Source organism: Bemisia tabaci, chromosome 8, assembly GCF_918797505.1.
Source record: "Bemisia tabaci chromosome 8, PGI_BMITA_v3".
Lineage (NCBI taxonomy): Eukaryota > Metazoa > Arthropoda > Insecta > Hemiptera > Aleyrodidae > Bemisia > Bemisia tabaci.
In genome coordinates, this window is record NC_092800.1 from 29,315,732 (window position 1) to 29,338,494 (window position 22,763).

The window sequence follows — 22,763 nt, forward strand, 5'->3', positions numbered from 1 at the left end:
AAACCTTCCCGGCGGAAAGTTTGAAAATCAAATTGAACACAGAAAAAAAGAGTATCCACCCTAAGGAGCTTTACGACTTTCCAAGTGAATGACAACGTTAAAAATGTTAACCCATCATAAGCGGATGAGAGCTTCTTTCCACATCTTTGTACCCTCTGGCCCCGCATTTCATTTGATTTTCGGACATTCGTAACTTTTCAATTCCTTGCAATATTTCGAGTTTCTGATGGATTATTTCGGAGCCACTTTTCGATGTGGGTCTGAGAAAGTTTCATTCCATCGATGATTATCGGATTTCAATAATGTGACGGCTGAACTCAGGTTGATGATTGATGAGACAACCAGACAGAACTTTAAGAAAAGCTCTAAACCTTGAAATGTAAAAGTCGCTTCGTGATATACCGTTTATTTTTGTCAACCTTAAGGGCTGAATTCTTTTTTCACGGGATTCAATAAAGTCAGCTTTGGGAGTTGCCTCCCGAGGTTTTCTTCGCGTGTATGGTTTGTCACGTTAAAATTCATAGAGGACACGCGACCTGGTGCTTCAGATCATGCCTTGCCTACTGAAGAGTATCTATTTCGGGAGAGTATTTTCATGTATGCACTGGAAAAAAACACATTGGATCTAGAGTCCAGACTCTTAAAAACATCGACAAGAAAAAATACTCTTGATTCAATCGGATATTTGCTTAAATCAAGAACCAAGCCTCTCAATTTGAGCGGATTTCCTTTCGATTTAAGCTTAAATCTGATTGAATCAAGAGTCCTTTTTTTTGTCAATGTTTTCAAGAGTCTGGACTCTAGATCCAATGTGTTTATTTTCCAGTGTGCATCCTTATCTGATTGTTCATCAATTTTAGGCTTCTCTTATCCTAATCACAATATTTTTATAGACAAAAAAAAGGAAAAACAGAATAAGAAATATTTCCTTAATAAACTCTCAGTGAACGTCTCTAAGTGCATAAAACATATACATACTCACAAATCTTTACATCAGAATGTCGCTCGCTGTTCCATTTAAAAATAAAACCTTGGAGAAAATTAGGCAAACTCTGTGGGCTGATTATTAAAATTGATAGACAAAGCGGTAGACAAACAGGACAAAGGGAAATGGAAGCGAACTTACTGGTGGAGGCGAGTAATTGCATCGGACAAAGGAGGAAAGTAATAGACAAGCTAACAGCAACCCACGAGAGACCCTTATATACGTAGTTAGTCCATCATTCCTCCCTTAGTTTATAACAACCAAACGCTTCAAACAATAGGATCGTTCCATTTCCCTTGATCTCTTTGTCCATAGCTTTGTCTATTGATTTCAATAATTATCCCGCTGTCAGACTAATTGAGGAGTTGAATGCAGATTAGACATTTCTTGGTCGAGATGTCTCAAAATCTGTACTGCTTTTTTATATTTAAGGAAGAAAAATATTCAGTAAATTTTCTTAAATTTTTCATTTTCAGCGTCGTAAAATCATGGAGAAAATTTAGTAAAAGATTCGACGAATTCCGTTCGTTTGCTTTCATTATAATGGATGAAACTTTAGCGAAGATTCTAAGACACCGCAATCGAGAAATACCCTTTCTGCACCCTGCGCTTCAATAATTCTGGTTAAAGATAGAGTACATAGAAATAGGGATGAGTGCGGACATATCGAAAATTTTGAGGTTAGATGATGTAGCTCTTAGGGCCCAAAAGGGTAGCCAATCTATGAATTGAAATTATCCAGAATGATTCATTATCACGATTGTTACGACCAGTCGTTGGTGAAGAACGTATTTGACTTAGTTTTTGCTTAAATTTACTCATTTTTGCGGAGAAAAGCTAATTTATCAACATTCTTGGCCATTTTAGTTCGATATTGGAATCCGAAGTTTTGTGGTGACATTTTTCGTTTTTAATGGTTTCCTGCTCTTTTGGGCCATGAGAGCTCCTTATTTCGACATTCTCGTACTCTTCATAGATCATCACCTTCCGGCCAGAGTATCACAAGCACCATGCGGTGTTTAAAAATTTACGCCACCATTTCATTTTTCTACGGAAAAATTGTTGGTTGAATCTGTTTAAGAATGACACTGAATTTTATCGGCAGCACAAAGAAAATTCTGTAAAATTTTCGGATAGCTTCGCTGAATAATTCCTCTGTAAGAAAATGAAATGGCAGCGGGAATTTTGAAACGTATCATGGCGCTTGCGATACTTTGGCCGGAAAGTGACGATACATGTACTCTGCCGTGCAATCATAGAACGCCGTATAAACCATCAGACGTTGCCAAATATCCTTCGTTAAAATGCGAATTTCAAGGAAATCTGTGCATCTTTTTCTTAAAATCTTCCCGAACATTTTATTTGCGATTAGATATAAATGATTCGAAAATTTCATAAGAAAATACTCATAAATTTCCTAAAAATAGACATTCACCCGGTTGGAATCAGGCAATCCGCGAATGTACACACGGCGTTTTTACTCACCACGGCAGTACTCTAGTTAAAAGCCTCCGTTTGTCACGTCAAAATTCACAGAGAACACGCAACTTTGCGCTGGAACTCACACCTCGCATACTGGCCGATAGCCAACCCTTAAACGAAGAGCAAAGTTACACATTCGGAATGGATTCCGATCGTCGGGGAAGGGATGATCACACGCGGGTGAGAGGAATAAAATTTCAGCGAGGTGGTTTAGCCTCAGGAGCCGTGCGACCTGCTGCCGCGCCGCGCAGCCAGACCCAACCTAAACGTTCCGTTCGCTTTTCAGCTTCGGGAGCCGTTTCAGTCCGTTGGCAGCCGGTGTCGTGGGTGGCCGCGCTGCACTGTTTCAGGCGCGCACGGAACTTACGCGAACCCTTATCGCCGCGCCCGCTAAAAAGTTCGTCGGAGAAAGTTGCGAATGATGTGCTGAGGATCAAAGTTTCACGCGCCAATTCAATCGTGCTTTCGCGCGGTGCGAAGCCGAACTTCCTCCTGCCTTTGAAAGTTTTTCAACCTAATCATTCACGCACGATTAACGTAACTTATCGTAACGTAACGTAACGTAACGTAACGTAATGTAACGTAATGTAATGTATTGTAAAGTAACAATGGAGTGTGTGAAATTGGTAGAGAAACACATCAATGGAGGATGAATTTTAATTAACGACTAATTTGACCGGAAGCAACAACTTCGTTAATATTGAATTAGTTAATTCGTGTTTGCAAAGTCGATTTATTTTTGCGCAAGTTTTTGCTGTATATACACTTAACGTAATTTTAACGCACTGCAGTAAAATGGAAGCAAATGTTAAATGCTCTGTGATTTAATCAAGCCTTAATTGAGGTGCAGTGTTCCGATGTTCAAAAGCGAACATGAATGTTTAACAACTAGTTGAGTTTGTGGTTTTCGTTATACCCGCATTGCTACTGAAATGGGATGCAAAAATCAATTTAACTTTCCGCGTGTAAAGTTTTAGCGCGAACTGTTATCCTTCGCAAGGAATTATAGATTAATTCATTTTTTGATCTTGTGCAGCTTGCGTCAAATACTTCACCCTTTTTAATAATTAGGGTACTTCGGAAGCTCTGCCTGGTAAATCGAATGGTCTAAGATTGATGATTTTCCTAGCCTGATCCCCTCCCTTCTCCCGAGAAAAAAACGAAAATTCGGAAGTGCGCGATTCGATAATTCGTGATAAAAATAAACTGTCAAATGTCTGATTTCCTTGAAAATTCAGCATTCAGGGGCTAGAATTGAGATCCGTTTATTATGCACTCAAGTTTTGACCTTGTTACTAGGAAGTACAAATTCCAATAAATGTTTTCAACGACCATAAATTGCATAAGAAGGAAACACAATGTGCCAAGAGGATGAGAAATAAGGAAACGCATGCGTGATCCTGCTGCACGATTTCTCATTGTCATCCCTTGCATTTGCCTCAAAAGTTCTGCGTGACGTTATTTTCTTGTGACCTCAAGAATGCGCGGAAAACAATGCTCAGTAATTTGCGTAAGTGGTGCAAGTTGAAAAGCGTTCCGTGATGTTTGGATTCCGAGGGTGTTTTCAATATTGTGATTTCGTTAGCAAGAACCGCGATCGGAAAATAAGTGCGCTATGTGACTCGTGTGGAATTCTCTCATGAAGTTCTGTGAAAACTGCTCCACGCTGGATTTTTCCAAGCTACATGTGGTCACCGTTTACTCGGAGTCGCCTTCGCTTATTTCCGTGAGCTACATGTAAGTATATGCTCATTTGAATTGACATAAAAACATAAATGTAAATGGAGATGTTGCATGTGTGAGGAATTTGCGATTTGACTGTTGATTCTTATGTAAAAGTTCGCGAGAAACACGACGGTGCCACTGGTTTTCTCTGAAATCAACTCCCAAGCTCAAAAAAAGCTCTCAAGTTGAGGCCAAAATGGAGGGGATATCCCACGCTATCCTGAGAGTCCACCTCTATATCAAGACAAACTTTCCATGCTAAGATAGAGAGCAAATACATTAGCAGTGATGCCGTGTTTTCAGTTTTAGAGTCCCTAAATAAAGTGGCAACCCTGTCAATGTATTTGCTCCTTATCTTTGCATGGAAAGTTTGTTTTGATGTAGATGTGGGCTTTCAGGATAGCGTGGGATATCCCCTCCATTTTGGCCTCAACTTGAGAGCTTTTTTTGAGCTTGGGAGTTGATTTCACAGAAAACCAGTGGCACCATTGTGTTTCTCGCGAACTTTTACATAAGAATGTATAGTCAAATTGCAAATTCCTCACAAATGCAACATCTCCATTATATATCGGCGGTCAAAGTTGTATCTCCGTTTGAGACGTAGCCTCTCTGTCTGCTCTATTTTCCTTTGAAAAACTAGTCAACGTAATTTCTTGAAAACTACCTTGATTTTTCTTCTTTGTAAGCAGAATATTCTGTGTAAAATTCAAGCTAGAAAATTGGCTTGTTACTTTTTGGAAAATAAAATATTGGAAATTTTGCAACACTGCAATAGAGTTACGTGGTTTTGCACCTTGACTATCGATATGAAATAAAATAATAGGATGAAACTAGAACCACACTATCCTCAGGAGAAATCAATGCCAGCCGTAACAAAAATTAGAAATTTACTCGCAAAATGAATTCTAATGAGTTTCAAACAAGGTTGAGCTCCTGGTGAAGAGTTTCTTTTGTAATTTCAATTCTATGTTTCGTATTTCTGGCTTTGGATTCCTTTCCGAGTGGTGTGGACCTAGCAGTACTCTGTTGCTCTATGTTTCAAGCTTCGTTCCTACTATAAATTAAGAGTCAACGACTTAATATAATATGATGTGCACATATAAGTGTAAGTTTTACATTTTGTATAAATCCTATTATCGAACAGCTCCGCTGAGCGCAACTGGTGAGGCAGTTAGTGTCTTAAGTCCAAACGCCTTCATTCCTGTGCGTATGCAACAAGGACCTCCATAGAGCTCGAATAGTTGCATCTAGACGCTATAATGAAAGTCGATCAGTATTCGCCACATGTGATAATAACTGAAGCATTGATTGTTTCTCTTAGACTTTAACATTATTCCAGCGTTGCCTTTTATGCCGATGAAATAAAACATTATTGGATTTTATTGCAAAATTGTCAATTTCGAGAGAAATTCAATATTCAAATATATTCCAACGTTGCCGGCTGTAGGAATTGAAAAAAAAAATAGGCATTTGAGGATATTTAGAGTTTCCTATAACCTTACTTTTATAAAACGTCCTTTGTTTGGGTTTTGTATGGTTCTGTTTCCTTTGGAAAAACTAATTTTGAAGTTTAAGTGGGACATTTTCACAGAACAATCCTGACGAATCGCACAGATTTTGATGACCGTTCGTCGTTCGAAAAAAGGAAATGCGACAGGAAATCTGTGACATCACAAATTTCAATTCACGTATATGATTTCCTAGGTGCAATAGCAAAACTATAGCACAATTAAGTCTAGGAAATATATTAATTAAAAATATATTATGTACTGATCTTTGCCTCCTCGGCTGCACCTAGTAGACAATTAATACACGAAAGAGAGATCATAAATAATCTATATTTCAACAATGTACCATTATAACCTACTTACGAACGATGCAACTGTTCAAATGATGCTTCAAAATAATCCGACCATGTAAAATGGGCTCCAAAACTTTGGAAATCTGCTCAAAGACAGTATGTCAATACTTGAGAGTTGGCAATGCTGTTTTTCCTTCATTTAAATCCATTAAAAATATCGATTTTGATGAGACAAGCTGCCTCACCAAGAGTCGATTGTTTGACATACATTTAAATGGAAGAGAAACAGTGTTGCCATTTCTTAAGGAGATGGATTAGGAAAAGCGGGAAGATGTGAGCTCCGATCAGACTGTTAGTAGCATCCGTGCATAAGTATACACGGACAGTGTAGGTCGGCAATCACATAACTCGGTTTGCGACGTCGCAGATTTCCTGTCATACTTTATTTTTTAAACGGAAAACTACTCACAGGCAATTCTCTAGAACTGCCGAGATTTTTTTTCTCTGTGCAAAAAAAATTCTGCATACACTTAAAGGAATGACGTCAACTTGTTCTCCTTTAAAACAATGACATAGAGGCAGAGATTTTCATACACCGCAAACGAGATCTGCGATTGTGGACTTACGCCGTCGACACACCATACATTCTGCCGTGCTGAGGAAGAACGCCGTATGAACATCCGAGAGTTGCCAAATTTACCTTGATAAAACATGTGTTTTTGACGACAATCATGCATATTTTTCTTTGAACTTTGCAGATATTTTAAATTAAATTGCGTACAAAATTGTCTAAACAATTTGGAAAAAAATATTCACAATTTTCTTAGTAAATTCGGTTTTTATCGAAGGAGACTTGGCAACGCCTGAAGACTCTTACGGCGTTCTTCCTTAGCACGGCAGCATAAGTTTGTTGCACGCAAGAGATACATCCAAATAAATGGACCGCGTTAAACAGAAACGAACCAAGCCACATCCGGTATTGCCAAATTTATTTGGGCAATTTAATTTTTTACATGAAAACGGTTTTTTGGAAAAAAAAACCACATTTTATCTAGAGTCCAGACTCTTAAAAACATCGACAAGAAAAAATACTCTTGATTCAATCAGATTTAAGCTTAAATCAAGAACCAAGCCTCTTAATTTGAGCGGATTTCCTTCGGATTTAAGCTTAAATCTGATTGAATCAAGAGTCCTTTTTCTTGTCGATTTTTTCAAGAGTCTGGACTCTAGATCCAATGTGTTTTTTTCCAGTGTTGTGCGGATTTTCGTGCGATTTTCAGTGGATTTTCTCCATACCACGAACCGAATTCCTTAAAATTTTCAAGGAAATTCACACAAATGTCCTCTCGTAAAAAATTAAATTGCCCAGTTTTTGACAACAGCTGATGTCGCTTGGTTCCTTTCTGTTAAACGCGGTCCAAATGTACTCTTCGCTGGTAAAATCGCACGAAATTCACGTTGGGCATATGTGCGCTCAAAAAAGTATATGAACTTCCCAACAAACTTGGAATTGTATTCGGTTCAACAGGAAATTAAAGCCGCCTCCGCCCTAATATTGGCCCTCAGCGAGCGGATGGGTATGAGATTGTTGGTTTGGCTCTCGTCCACCTACTCTAAGTTATATACGTTTCTGCGCCCTCTGGGGTTTTGTTTTAACAAACATTGCCTTTACGAAAATATTTTCAGTGCTGATTAAAAAATCCAGCGTCCGAATTCAAGGAGACTAGGAATCGACCTCGTGCTGAAATGTGACCTAAATGATATTTTAATGAACCACCGAATAGGGTAAAAATTGGACCGCTTTTAGCAGAAAGGAGCACTAGGAAAAAAAAAAAACACATTGGATCCAGAGTCCAGACTCTTGAAAACATTGACAAGAAAAAATACTCTTGATTCAATCAGATTTTTACTTAAATCAAAAGGAAATCCGCTCAAATTAAGAGGCTTGGTTCTTGATTTAAGCTTAGATCTGATTGAGTCAAGAGTACTTTTTCTTGTCGATAATGTTAAGAGTCTGGACTCTAGATCCAATGTGTTTTTTTTCCAGTGAGCCAAGCCACATCAGCTATTTCCAAATTTAAGTGGGCAATTTAATTTTTTACAGAAGGCCGTTTGGGCTAATTCGTTTGAAAATTTCAAGGTTTGCTTCATACTATGCAGCAAATTTACTGAAATTCGCAGAAAACTCCTCATAACCGCTTTTAAATGAAAAAGTAAATTGCTCAATTAAATGTTGCGATAGCTGATGTGGCTTGGTTACTTTTTGCTTAACGCGGTATAGTTAAAAGATCACACGGATGCAAAAGTTGCCAAATTTACTTTAAATATAGCAGTGTTTGAGGATTGTTTTGAATACTTTTCATGTAAAGTTTCAGACACTTAAGATCAAATTACGAACAAAATTTTCTGAAAATTTGGGAGAAAAATACTTACAAATGCCCCAAAAAGTTGTGATTTGTCCAAGGAAGTTAGGCAACATCTGAAGGCTCATACGGCTTTCTTCCGTACAGCATGACAGCACAGTCGTCTTACTTCCGCGCAGAGATGTAAAGAGACATTCGGAGTGAGATTAAAACTACATAAATAAATAGTATACCGTATAGTTTGGAGGGATGAGGACTAGGGTGGTTTAACTAATGTCTTTTTAATCGCACATTAGCATCTTCGTTCACTTATGAAAGCGGAAGAGTAACTTCCTGAAAAAGTAATTTAAAACGGAATGTACAGGAGCCCTTCTTAGTAACACCATGTTCCAGTCTGAAATAATAATCATTGGTGCCAAACGCGATCGTGAAACTGGAAAAATACCTGGATCAAGTATTTTTAATTTTTCTCTCATTTTGTATTCTTACTTGTCTCGAGATTGAGATTTGGGGCTTATCACCATACAGAAAATATATAGCATATCGACGGTGTACTCTGGTAACAATTGGCCGTAGAATCTGTGTTCCAAAACACCATAGACCTTTAGCCGGCTGTAAGATTTCCAATAGCTTTTATAGCCGGCTACACAATTTCTTATAGCCTTTTATAGCCGATGGCGATTAAGCAACAGCCAGGCGATAAAGTGTATGCTAAACGTTACTAATTACGGATGCTAGGACTTAGTGAGTTTTTGGAATACTGCTCTCTTTTTGGGCCGTAATCTTGATTTATTTTGCGAGGAAAGCTCCGTACTTTTGATGGATGCCTGCCATTACTAATATATTAGAGCGCCTTCAGTTTCGTATGATACTGTGCAATACCTCTGGTGTGAAATAGTTGCTTCAAGCACCGTGGCACGCTGCGGCGCGGCAGGCGGGCAGCCAGCGCGAAACGCGCATTGGCGCCTACAAACCTAACAGGGATACTTCACGCGTTGCGCAATGCGTGAAGTATCCCTGTTAGGTTTGTAGGCGCCAGTGCGTCGCCTCTCCGCTTTGTGTTAGGCTCTAATATTTAATCTGACGGAGTCAGCGTTATTCAACTCATGATTTTGAAATGTTTGCACATCCTGTATGGATTGTTCTCATTTCAATTGATGAAAAAAAATATGTATCAAAGGAAAATATAATGTGAGTTTTGTAAATATTAAGGTGGTTCCGTATCAAACTTAATGATTTCCAAAGCTCACGAATTTCTACACAATTCTTATAGCCTATTATAATCGATGGCGAAAAAGCAACAGCCAGGCGATAAAGTGTAAAGCCCGGCGATAGGAACTATAGCCCGGCTGCATAATTTTTTATCGCTTCGTATAGCCCGGCCGTATGATTTTCTCCGCATTCTCCAGCCAGCTATATGATTTTCTGTAGCCTTCTTTAGCCGGCTATCACAATTCCTATGGTATTTTGAAACGCAGCTCTTATCGCCAATTTTTACCAGGGTAAGTCCACAACCTTGGTTTGTAACGTTGCAGACTTCCTGGCATACTTTATCTTTTAAATTGAAAAACACTCTCGTTGGCAATTCTGAAAAACTGCTGTGGTTTTTTTTTCTCTCTGCGCGAAGAGAATTCTGCGAAAATTTCAATGGATGATGTTTATCTGTTCTCTTTTTAAAAAAAGTAGAGTAGAAGCGGAGATTTCTACATGCCGCAAACGAGATACGTTGTTGCAAACTGACACCATAATATATGTCATCATTCATCATATATTTGGAGGGAAAAATAAGGATATTCGCTTAGCCAGGATTTTTTTTACAATCAGTAATGACGAGGATATCTTTATATCCAAGAAAAAAATAGGTTCACCACGAAAGAGCATACCTAGAGAGGTTCCTCACTTTGATCTTATCAGTTATACTCCTGGTGCAACCAATGTACATTACATTGATTTCGAAGTCATGGTGCAAAGGTGGGAAGAAAACCACGATGTATATGCACAAAGCACGGATGGAGTTATTTACGTGGGTGAGTAAAAAATCTGGAATATAACAGAGGGTGATAGAAATCATAAAAAATACAATACAACATAATTGAGAAGTTGATTACCTAGAAATAGTTTTGTAGCATAATATTGACTCTTTGCATGCGTCGGTAGTGGTGGCTTGGATAACCTATATTTTAGATGTAGTGATCTCGTTATTGAAGGATATGATCAGCTTTTGAAAGAGTCTAATAAATAATGGAACGATAATTATAATTTGAATGCTTTTTGAGAGGTAATGCGCACAATATAATTGTCTTAGGGCGAAAAATGTCCCTCTAGTGCATTATGTAGGAATTGATATGTGAAACTTAAAATTTTGGTTGAAAAATAATTTTCTCGCTATATTGCAAAAAAATCGTTATTTTTGGTGTAGCTTAGAAAGGTAAAACTGGTTACACAGTTTTATAAATGTGTGCACTGTTTAATTTCTTTTTACCCTCATTTTGATTCAAGGAATGATTTATGACGCTTGATTATACAGTTTAAGACTAAATTTTGATGATGGCAGATCATGAAGTTTTAGTTTTGTACCTCGTGTGGCGTATTCTCTCATCTTGATAACTAGGTGTTAATTTATGGAGCATCTCCTAACTTCATTACGTGCATACATGTAAGAAAAAAGGCAGGGATTAGGTGACAGCTTTAGAACTTTTTCATCAACTTTTTTCATTAAACCTGTACAGCAATACCCGTGTACTTGGAACGGGTTCAACAGCAAGAGACCATCTGCTTCAGAAAGTAACCAAATCTCCGTAAAAACATCAGATTTTCTGCCAAGGAGAGTCAAAGTTTATAATTCCTCGAAAGTTTCCTATTTTTTTCTTCAACCAATATCCCTTTAAAATTTAAATAGATTATTCTGTTTGAATTTTACGTCAAAACCGCGAAAAATGGCCGACATTCGGCAACCCTCGCAGTAGTTGCGGATGTGACTGCAGAATTCGATTCATTTTAAGAACAATGAAAAACTTTCCTAACTTAATATAAGCTGCAAACTACCAGAGACGGAAAATCGTGGTTTGAGAGAATTTTATGACAGGAAGTATTGACGCTTAAGGAGCTTAGTTGAAGTCTGTTTCTTTTGTCTCGCTGTGCTTTTGTGCTGCTCTGAGCTTTATCATGTACAACTTAATGCACCTTTCTGCATCTTCTTCATTTGATTATAGTTGTTTTGTTCTTGTTCATTATGTTTCGTTCATTTTTAAAAATACACAACATTCAATTTCCGTCTTTCCTGTCTCTCAAAACAACTCATCAGATGGAGAATACATGTCTCCTCATAAAAAAGTAGTCATATATTAAGTCATCTGGTGATAAGGCATAATTTAATTTTTCGACAGGAAGTCTGAATTTACACACTACTATGAAATCCATTGATTTTAAATTTTCGCGCATGGTAGGAATAAAAACCAACTTACAGAAGTAATCTCCTGCTGTTGGGGAAAAGCCTTACGTCTATAGATTCGTAAACTATGTCACGTCCAACAAAATGCGCCTTTTCATCTCGCTAGACTAATCTCGTAAAAGTAATATCGAAGTGCATTAGATAAATCGATAATCATGAGGCACGCCGAAATTGATTTCAGACGATATTTTTCTCCCGGAGGAATTTCTATTCTGTCTTTTTCTGGTGGAACTTTTCTATTGATGACTTGTGAAGCGTCAGATCCGCATCGGGCTGTGTTTTTTGTTAGCGAAATAAGTGACATCCAGCGGTTGCCAAATTGTACAAGCATTTTTCGGTAATATTTCTAGTTGTAATGATAATCACTCAAATTTGTTTGCATTCTACACAGGATTACGTGTTATACATGGCCGGATTTACCTACTTGCCGCCCATGGGCCGCCTGTACTTTGCCGCCCTCTTCTCATTCATTTTGAAACATCAATAAAAACCATCAAGTGAACGTGCCGGAGGGAGAAGGGTACATAAGACGCGTTCACTCGTGATGGACACATTTTTTGCGTAAGCCCTGTCAATACTACTAGCAAAAGTTCACGGAACTTCGCGCTAAAGTTCAGTTCCGTAAACTTATCTCTGTGGGGACAAGGCCTTTCATTTGTAAGAAATGAACTAAAAAGTTAAGAAAGAACAAACATAAATGTGGTTTAATAATTTTAACTTCCGCCGCCGTGACGCGCTGACCACACTGTGTTTGGCGTAATGCGTGAAGTATTCATGTAGTCTTGTAGGCACTGTGCGTTTCACGCCGCGCCGACCGCCGTTGACCGTACTGTGTTTGACGCAATGCGTGAAGTATTCATGCAGTCTCTAAGGCGCTAATATGTGTTAAATGGCGACCGCTGCGTCGAGGGCTTCTCCTTTTATTTCTCTTTGCACCGCGCCGCTCCAGGCCAAATTACGTGTGTGGTTTCTCTCTTAACTCAACTAATTAAAGGTGCGCAGTCTTTTGTATCACCGAAATAAGACAAAATTAAAAATTAATGAACTCTCAGGAAGTAAGAGATTTTGTCACCTTTTCTTGTTTGTAATTTTTTTTCTGAATCCAATTTTTTTGTACCTAGCTGGCATTTAAAAAAATTGCAAAATTTGCCGCCCCCTAATTTTGCCGCCATGGGCCGCGGCCCATGTGGCCACCCCCTTAATCCGGCACTGGTGTAGGTAATAACGCTTTTCAAGGGTTTATCGCTCTACTTTTCAATTTTAATAAATAAATGGCCAAAAATGTGCTATCTGTTACGCTGACTTTTTACCGCGTAACAGACAGCACATTTTCGGAATTTACATAATATTAAGTGAGAAGGACAGCAATATATCATAAAAAAGCGTTATAATACGCAACACTTTAAAGATGAATGCGAAAAAATTTTAGTGATTATTATTGCTACTAAAAATATGACCGAAAAATGTGTTGTTACGGCGACAAAACTATTCCAGTTATCGTGAAACCACTCATGTGTCAAAAACTTGAGCAAATCGTTCTAGCTGAACACTGAAGGAGACCGCCCTCCTTTTCTTCTCAGCCGCGGATAGCAACAAGTAAACGATTAGCACGCCACATGACCTAGAAAACTGCTTTGCCACGAGTCAACCGCACAGGAAGGGAACCTCTTCAGTCTAGCATTAAATTTTAAACCCTAATAGGTCATCCGCCTATTATATGCCGTTGATTGGCTGTCTGTCAGTGTAAATCAAAGTGAGGTCATTTTTATTTCACAGCCTAACTATACTGCCGAGTCTTTGCAACTGCATTTCCGCAATTGCCAGGAAGTATGTAAAACTTTGGTCGTAAATAATCATCAAATAAGGGAATTCGAAGATCCTTCCTGCAAAACCGTAGCCGAAATAGTTTCACATGAAAGGGGATGTGAATATTTCTCATGGAGGAAAAGGGAGGTTCAGGAGTCGTAAATTCTTGAAAATCATGACAAATTAAGTTTTCTAGAGAAAATGCTTGATTGTGTGTAATAGGGGTCCAGCGGGCTGATTTTTGAAATTATTAGACAAAGAAGACAAAAGGACTATAGAGGGGTCATATTGGTGGAAAGCGGGTGGATGCTATGGACAAAGGAGGTAGGTAATAGCCTAACTAACGGCAACCAACGAGGGACCCTACAATTGGACGTATTTCTGCCAAACGGAACTATGTGCATTAAGACATGAGCCCTCAGACCCATAAGAATACATGCTTAGCAGGGCTCAAGTCACAATGCACATAGTTCCGTTTGGCAGAAATACGTCCAATTTTAGTCCATTACTTTCTCTCTTAGTTTAAAGGGTGGAGTTGACACCGGTTTGACAAACTCAAGTCTTGGGACTTCTATTGTGTGTCAGGTGAGGACGCATTAGAAATGAGAAGGAAGGAGACAGCGGGCCGATAATTGAAATTTAGACAAAGCTATAGACAAAAAAGACAAAAGAGATATGAAGGGATCCCATTGGTAGAAGCGGGTGGTTGCAATAGACAAAGGAGGTAGGTAATAGACTAAGTAACGGCAACCCACGAGGGAACCGAAAGTTAGTCTATCGTTGTCTCCCTTAGTCTTTAGGAACCACCCATTTCAACCAAAAGGATCGCTCCATACTCCCTACGTCTTCTTTGTCTATCAATTTCAACTATCAGTCCGCAGGCTAATGTGAATTTCCCGTTGATTTACCCCAGCTGCGGCCATGAGAAATGCATTCTCCCCCGTCACCAATTGAAAAATAAGGAAACATATTGCAACTTAGCTCGGAAAAGCTATAAAAAGGGATCAGGAACTTTGTACCGCGGAAGCTAGTAACGGATCTGAGCACAAGAATTAAGATCTTACAGAACCAGATAAACCAAGCGAAGGGGGATGAAGCGTAGCCACACGTTGGAGGGGTCGGAGAGGGGGAGACCTAGTATTGTGGGATGATAAATTAACACAGGTACGCTAGAGATAAACAAAACATCCGTTCTTTACAAGCTGCAACATGTATGCTTTACGATAATTCTCCTCCGCTAACAAGATTTATGATTCCCTGAGTGGCAGCTGCGATTAAAACGCACGGGTTTTTTATGCATAAGCTCGTTGGCGCACCGGCGCCATTTAAATTCACTCCCAGTTTCCAGAAAGCAGAGGATCAGGTGACACCGAAAAGATATATTAATTTACGCCCGCCTACTCTTATAGCGATTACGACGCTCTAATTTATATAATTTATCTGTACTAATGCTTTTTTAATGCAAACCACCTGTGGTGCACCGAGAATAAACCGTGAAAATAAGGTGCGTAAAACGTAATATATTAACTGCAGACTTTTAAGACATCTTACGGAACGGTGGAATGACTTTTCATGATTGAGAGAGTTATAATGTCAAATTTTATCACCGGAGATATTCTAAGATTTTAAGGTGTAAATTTATGAGTAAAAGTGTTAAACTTTACTATGCATGTGAGGGAAAAAACATTCTTGCAGTAAAGGTTTCAAGTTGATTGCTTACACTTATATTTTCAAATGACTATATTATCTATACAAAATTCCACTCATAATTTGAACGAGGTTAACTCGAGAAACATATTCAAATCGATTAACTAAAGATAATTAAAGCCTATGTCAAATTTTGTAAAAACTTTTCCTCACCGATTTTTCTAAATTGTTGTTGATACTTCTTACACAAAACTTTTTAGAAAAATCGGGAAGAAAACGTTTTTACAAAATTTGATAAAGTATGGCCGATAAAGTTAACAAAAGAAGTGATAAAGTCTATGTCTTACTTGCCAAAACAATAACCCAAAAAACTACGTGGTTCATAATAAAAACCTTGAGGTATGTGCTGTTGGGTGGGATACCACTATTCGACCTCCTAGGAGCTCGGTGTGCCTATTCAATTCATTGAAGGCGTTTTAGTTGCCGTCGCGTCACTTCACGCTAGATACCACTTAACTATCGCGATAACACGAAGATTCTCATTCGAAACTGCTTCTTCAGTGACCTTTTTGCTTGAGATATCTAATGTGATGCTACTCTGTGTGTGTAGAGCTAAATCTAAACGTTGCCAAATTTCCATGGAGAAATTACGCAGTTTTTGTAAAACTAATGTTTTGAAAATTTCACTCGTGATTTTGTTCGGATAGCTAGAGGATAAATTCTCAAAATAATTTTTTAATTGCCAAAAAATCACCCGAACTGCCGTGCTTGGGAAAACTCTGTCTGAACAGTCAAGAGTTACCAAATTTCCTTCAAGAAAGGTTTAATTTCAGGAAAGTTATGCATATTTTTCCTTGGACTTTTCATATATTTTAAATTAAATTGCAAACATAATTGACAGAAAAAATTGAAGAAAAACATTCACGATTTTCCAAGTAAATTCATTTTTTTATCAAAGGAAATATGGCAACGTCGAAACGCTCATACAACGTTTTTCCTTAGCACGACAGCAGAAAACTTCACGGATTTTAATGCAAAACCTTGAAATTAGTGCTGCAAATGCTGCAAAGCAGCGTGATACCACTATTCGATCTCCTGGGCGCTCATCCTGCCTATTCAATGAATTGAAGGCGTTTTTGCTTGCCGTCACTGCACGGTAAATTCCTTTGACCTATCACAGTAACAACGAGGATTCTCAATTGAAACTATTTATCCTTCAGCGACCTTTTTGCATAAGATGTCTAATGCGATATCACTCTTTTTGCGCAGAGCTTAATCTATACGTTACCAAAATTTTCTCGGAGAATTTACGCTTTTATTATAAAACTAATGTTTTTCTCTTTCTTTTTTTTCGTGAACGTAGATCAGATTTTTGCGACAGTATCACTGCCATTTTTGTATTTTCAACAATTATTAATACAAAAATAGGGTTTTTTTAATTTAATTCAATTTTTTTTTAATTATTTTTTTTTTTTTAAACTGATTAAGTTGATAGAATAGTCATGCTTCCGTGGCATTACTACAATTGGACGTATTTCTGCCAAACGGAACTAAGCGCCAATTTGAGTTCCTTTTGAGAAATTTAGAATCTCGGATAGCGCGTTCTGTCAAACGGAACTAAGCGCCATGGAAAAGCATTGCGAGTATGTGCCCGACGCCCGGTTCCGCCGCCAATCCAAGCCCACCTCTACCTTCCTACACCGATGGCGCTTAGTTCCGTTTGACAGAAATACGTCCAATTAGAACTTTGAAAGAGCAACCATTCACGTACAATATGGCTTTATCGGACCTAATTTGGTCTTATTTGCAGGTTAATTATTGAAACTTTAGCCGTCCGTTGTCTAATGACGAGAGCTACCAACTCCTATCTTGCAATAGCCCTGCTTGCCAGTCAAGATCAGTGTACGAGCGATCATGTCCATTCTGTCTCAGGAAATCGGTCAACAGATTAACGATTAAAGTTTCTCAACGGCAACAAGGCACGCAGGTAGAAGGGGTGGGTCTTCGGGGAGAGAAAGAGCGGTAGCAGGGTACCTCATTAAGGTCAACAAGCGTGAAAAATTGTGCGAGGCCGCGTTTCACTGGCGCGCAAGAACCCGTTCGGATTCTGATCTTCGTGCTGCTAACGGTGGTGCGGAGAAACAAACCCATTCTTTTCAATAGGAAACATGTATATCTTCAGATGAGCTTGAAAATACACAACATTAACCGCACTTCCAGGCTCATCTGGAAACGAATCTACGCTTAAGACGACACCGCGACCCCGATGGAACCGCGAGAGAGCGAGAGGTGTTCCGCCGTGCTAAGGAAAAACGCCGTATCAACCTTCAGGCGTTGCCAAATTCCTTTGATAAAACACAAATTTCCTAATAAACTTACGAATATTTTCCTTATAATTTTTCAGATAATTTTGATCGTAATTTCGCACAAAGTTCCTGAAAATTTCAATGAAAAATATTCATAACTTTCCTCAAAAATAAACATTTTATCGAAGGAAATTTGGCAACTCCCGAATGTTTATACGGCATTCTTCCTTAGCACGGTAGTGTTGTTGAGCATCAGGATGGAAGATGATACTTATTATAAATTATACCCATAACAAATAAGAACGTCTCGCGATAAAATTTTCGATTGTAGGAAATAAAAGTGCGTTCTTGCGAAAGTATGGCTCAAAATTTGAAACTGAGCCGTTGGAATCGTGTTCGTGTTTGTTGACCCATATAACTCCACGGCCCATGAGACCGCACGCAACCTCGATAATCAAAATTGAAATTGAATGTATTCCTCACGGGAAAAAGAGATAGGGGTTAAGTTCAAACTTGGACACTTCCAATTAATTGAGGCAGTGCTCCAATAAATTAAGTTACAAACCCAAATGTTGCGGTACTTCCCCATTTTGACTTGCGATACTACCAAAATAAATTGGAGATGCGCCCATATCATCCAACAAATGGGGTTAGTGCCAGAATTTTAGAGGATAACCCCTAGCACATTTTTCCCGCGTCCTCTTTCCTTGAATATTGAAGATTGTGGTGTAAACGAACTCCAGTTTAGGCCTAAAAATGATCCATTTTTTTTTCTTTTTTAGTAATTTTCATTATTATAAAACAAATATTTTGCACGGAGAAAGAAAAAATGGGGCGTAGCCAAAGATCAGCGTGCTCAGCAAGGAGTAGCAATACTTTTGCGGAGAAGCCTACGTAAGTTCGTGGGCACTTGGGAGGCCGTCAACCAGCGCATTATCAAAATGCACCCTAGTGTCAAGGCTCTGTATCGGAAACGCTTAGATGAGAAGCTGGGGGATGGACTCTCGGGTACCACGGAAGAGCAATATCAGTTCATCAAAGATTGTATCCACTCTGCAGCGAAAGAAGCCCTAGGTGTTCACAAAACCAGTAATAAATACCAGCATCCTTACTGGTGGGATGAAGAAATTGAAGACGAGATAAATCTTAAGAGGCAAAAACACCTTATATTTCTGTCGTCTAAAAAGACTGAAGATAAAGTTGCTTACAGGAAAGCTCAGTCTAAAGTTAGGAGCCTCATAACACGGAAGAAGAATGAAGCTTGGGAAAGCAACTATTCTAGAATTAACACCTACCTAGGGGGGAGAAAAAGTGCTGAGAGCTGGAAGTTAATTAAAGGTTTACGTAGAGACATGAAGCGCGACATCGTTTCTCCGATATCACTTAAAAAACTGGAGGATCATTTTAAAGATCTTTTGACGGAAAGGCGCCCAGAGTTTCGAGACAACAGCACGGACAACGGAAGAATGAACAACTTGGAGATCCACACTTGTGACATAATTAAAGCGGTTAAAGAGCTAATTAATGACAAAGCACCGGGTCCTGGTGGGATTCCTGTCGAGTTGGTCAAGTACGGGACTGCCAAGCTCTTTGAGTGCCTCAGAAAACTGATGCAACAATGCATCAGGGGTGACGAGGTACCAAGGGAGTGGAAGGAGTCTTGGATCAAGGCCATCTACAAAAAGAAGGGAAGGAAGGACGACTGTAACAACTACCGGGGGCTCTCAGTGACCGGGACAATAAGCAAAGTGTACGGGAAGATACTGAAAGCGAAGATCGAGGACGAATGGCAGGATTACGAAGCAGAGGAGCAGGCTGGTTTTAGAGCTGGCAGGTCTACGATAGATCACCTCTTTGTTATTGTCCAGGTCATTGAGAAGAAAATGGCCGTAGCTCAGGAACTGCATTTAATTTTTGTGGATCTCCAGAAGGCGTATGACAGCGTGCCGTTGGTGAAACTTTGGGAGGCCTTGGAAAAATCGAATTTTAACGGGGGGTTGATTGACGCTGTTAAGCGATTTTATAAAGGGAGTTTTACCAAAGTTAAGTGCCATGGGGGGTTGTCAGCGGGATTTTATGTGACTAAGGGTTTAAAACAGGGATGTTGTTTGTCGCCAACATTATTTAAAATTTATCTCGAGTGCGTGCTAAAAGAATGGAAAAAGAAATGCTCTGGTATGGGTGTCCCCTTGGGTGATCTCGAAACTCTGTTTACTCTGTGCTTTGCTGATGACCAGGTGGTGGTGGCTCAAGATCAAGATGACGCGGAATACATGATGCGCAAGCTAGTAGAAGAGTATCGGAAGTGGGGTCTGGAAGTCAGCATATCCAAATCTGAGAAGATGACTTTTGGCGGTGATCAGCAAAGCATTGAGTTGGAGGATGGGCAGCAGATCAAAGGCTGCGAGCACTTTAAGTACTTGGGAGTGCGGTTGACCCAGGATGGAAGGACGGATCAAGCTATCAGGGAAAGGAACACCTTAGCAAGGAAGGCTATAGCGATGTTAAATGGAATCCTCTGGGATCAGCGGGGGACGCCCAGTGAGAGGTTGGCGACAGGGGGTGTTAAATGAGATAAGAGATTGTCAACTCCCTGATGACCTGTGGGAAGACCGAGCTTTGTGGCGATTAGGCGTCGCACAGCGCCATAGAGCGCTATAAAAGCGACTCATATATATATATAAAGAAAAAATGGTACTTATCGAAAGCCAAAATTTTCGGTACAAGAAACCGAAGTTCCCATTTACATGCAGAAACCGAGTTTCGCTTCAGCGTAGCGAAATTTATTTTCCATGACCAAAACTTACAGTTACCTGGACAATCAAAATTTGGGGTTCAACATATTCCAAATTATAGTCCTTCTGACCTAACTTTTCTTTGTTTTAGTTTGAGAAAAACGTACTCCAAATTAAACTCCGGTGTATTTACGGTGCTTACAAACAAAAATTTTGTGACCGTTCCTCGATTTAAGGAAGGCGTAACGTAAAATTTAGAAGAAAAAAACCCATTTCCAAGCTCAAAGAGAATCGATTATGAACAATCTTACTTCTTCAAGCTAACTAAACTCATTGGGCAGAGAGTAATGTATTCCTTAAAATGACCGAACAGTGAATAGAACTCAAGTTTAAAAAGCTCAGACAGAGGCTACTGTAAGCGCCTTCAATTTTTCGATCATGCAAAAAACATTCCTCGAGCATGAATAGTTATCTACTCGACCCCTGACAACAGTAGGGCGAGTGCCGCCATGATTTAGCATATCAATCAAAACCTCTCTCTTTCTATTCTGCGACGCATGTTTGTCAAGTTCTTTTTCAAATTTCCAGGAAAATGGGTGAATTTTTTTCTTTGAATTTTCTAGAAAATTTTACTCGCGATCTAATCATGATTTTTTATTTTGATGTCAGAGGAAAAATACTCACAAAAATTCTCCGGAAAAATGTTCTGTCTTGATAAAATCTGACTGTATTTAAATGTACCGCGTTTATCAGAAAGGAACCAAGCCACGTCAGCTATTGCCAAATTTAACTGGGCAAATTAATTTTTTAGTTTAGAACCCTTGCGTGGATTCCTTAATAAACTTTAAGGAATTTACTTCATACTATGTAGGATTTTCTCTGAAATTCGCACACAAATCTGCACAGCCGTTTTCATAGAAAAAATTAAATTACCCGATGAAATTTGGCAATAGCTAATGCGGCTTGGTTCCTTTCTACTTCTACTTCACGCGGTCCAACCATACACACACGCACAGGACGTTCTTCCTGGGCCTGAAGATTTTTTTTTTCTTTTTCTTTTTTTTTTTTGACATACTATTTTATTAAAGAGCATACAAGTTGAAACCAATACTGACAGAAGAGCCTGAGGATATTGACTAGCACGTTACCCTACTGATAGAGTATCTTGAGATTTTAAAACTCTCAAGTTCTAAAATTCCAGCATGATGATGTTCAAAATTTGATTTGTCAGTTTCAGACGGAGATGAGCGGAGACAATGCGCACGATGTCGTTGCAGGAATACTTTCTTACCATACTCTTCTGTATTTTTATCACCGTCACAGTGGTAAGTATACTATATTTCCCCTAGTTCATACTAAGAAATGGATCTGCTACATTTGTAAGATATAGATAAACAAGAAAAAAAAGTCCCCTCAATCTTGCACTGGTTCTCATAACTAAAAAAATTTTACTCTAATTGAAATTTTTGGAGATATCTTGGCTTCGTTTTCCCTGTGAAATGGTGTGAACGCAGCACCATTGCCCTACTTTAATACAGATAAATGAATATGCCTCAGTTGTAAAATCGCACAACTGTCACAACGAGTGCATAAAAAAGAACGAAAATTCAATTTTCAGTGTGAATTGGGCCACCATACAAGATCTGAAGTAAATAAGTCAACGTCCTATCGACAGTATAACTGCCATACCACGTATCTTGTTTGCGGTGTTTGAAAACCTCCACTCCCATTTTAATTTTTTAAACGAGAACAAATTAATATCATTTCTTGTTTTCGCAGAGTTTTCCTAGCACAGAGAGGGAAAAACAAGGAAGTTTTCAAGGAATTAACGTTGAGTACTTTTTCGTTTAAAAAATAAAGTATGACAGGAAGTCTGCAACGTCACAAACCGAGATACGTGGTCTGGTATATATTTTCACAATCTATATGTTTTCTCTTCAAAATCTTACATAAATTACAATTCACAAACGGGAAGTTTTGAAATCAACTCCTGAACGAGACGTTAACAAGTCTTATGAACTCAGTTCAAATGGAAGTTCGAAGACACGCATTTTTCGACTTTAGCCAATAATACCAGTATTACAAATTATGACCCCAAAGTCAAGTTAATTTGAAAATTACACTGAGAAACCTGCCTGTGAATGCACCTTTATAGTCTGCAATTTGGCACACGAACACTTACAAAGATATTCCGTTAGTCTCATTAATTTACCTAGTTTCCGTGGCGTCATGAACAGACAATGATATGATTAAATCCATCATTCTTCCTTTGTTTCCGTGCATGTGAATTTAAGACTTTGGTACGTCAGAGCTAAGTTTCTGAAGGTGCAATTAATGCTTTGCTGCCCTCCAATTTCCAGGAAGTGCGCGAGTTGCTTAATAACCCACAAGTGCTTGCTCAGTGACAACACTGATTTTCATACGCCTTGACGCAGAAAATTATTAGGACGCATTTACGCTAC

General features: G+C 38.9%; 1 protein-coding gene across 1 annotated transcript in view; it reads left to right on the forward strand.

Moving 5' to 3' along the window:
- Positions 1-2,568: 2,568 nt before the first annotated feature.
- Positions 2,569-22,763, forward strand: part of LOC109033940 (probable G-protein coupled receptor No18) — a 126,036-nt gene continuing 105,841 nt past the window's right edge. The window contains exons 1-2 of the mRNA XM_072303261.1: positions 2,569-4,204; positions 21,533-21,626. Of these exons, the coding sequence (XP_072159362.1) occupies positions 21,558-21,626 (69 nt within the window). The 5' untranslated portion in view covers positions 2,569-4,204; positions 21,533-21,557. The remainder of the gene's footprint in view (positions 4,205-21,532; positions 21,627-22,763) is intronic.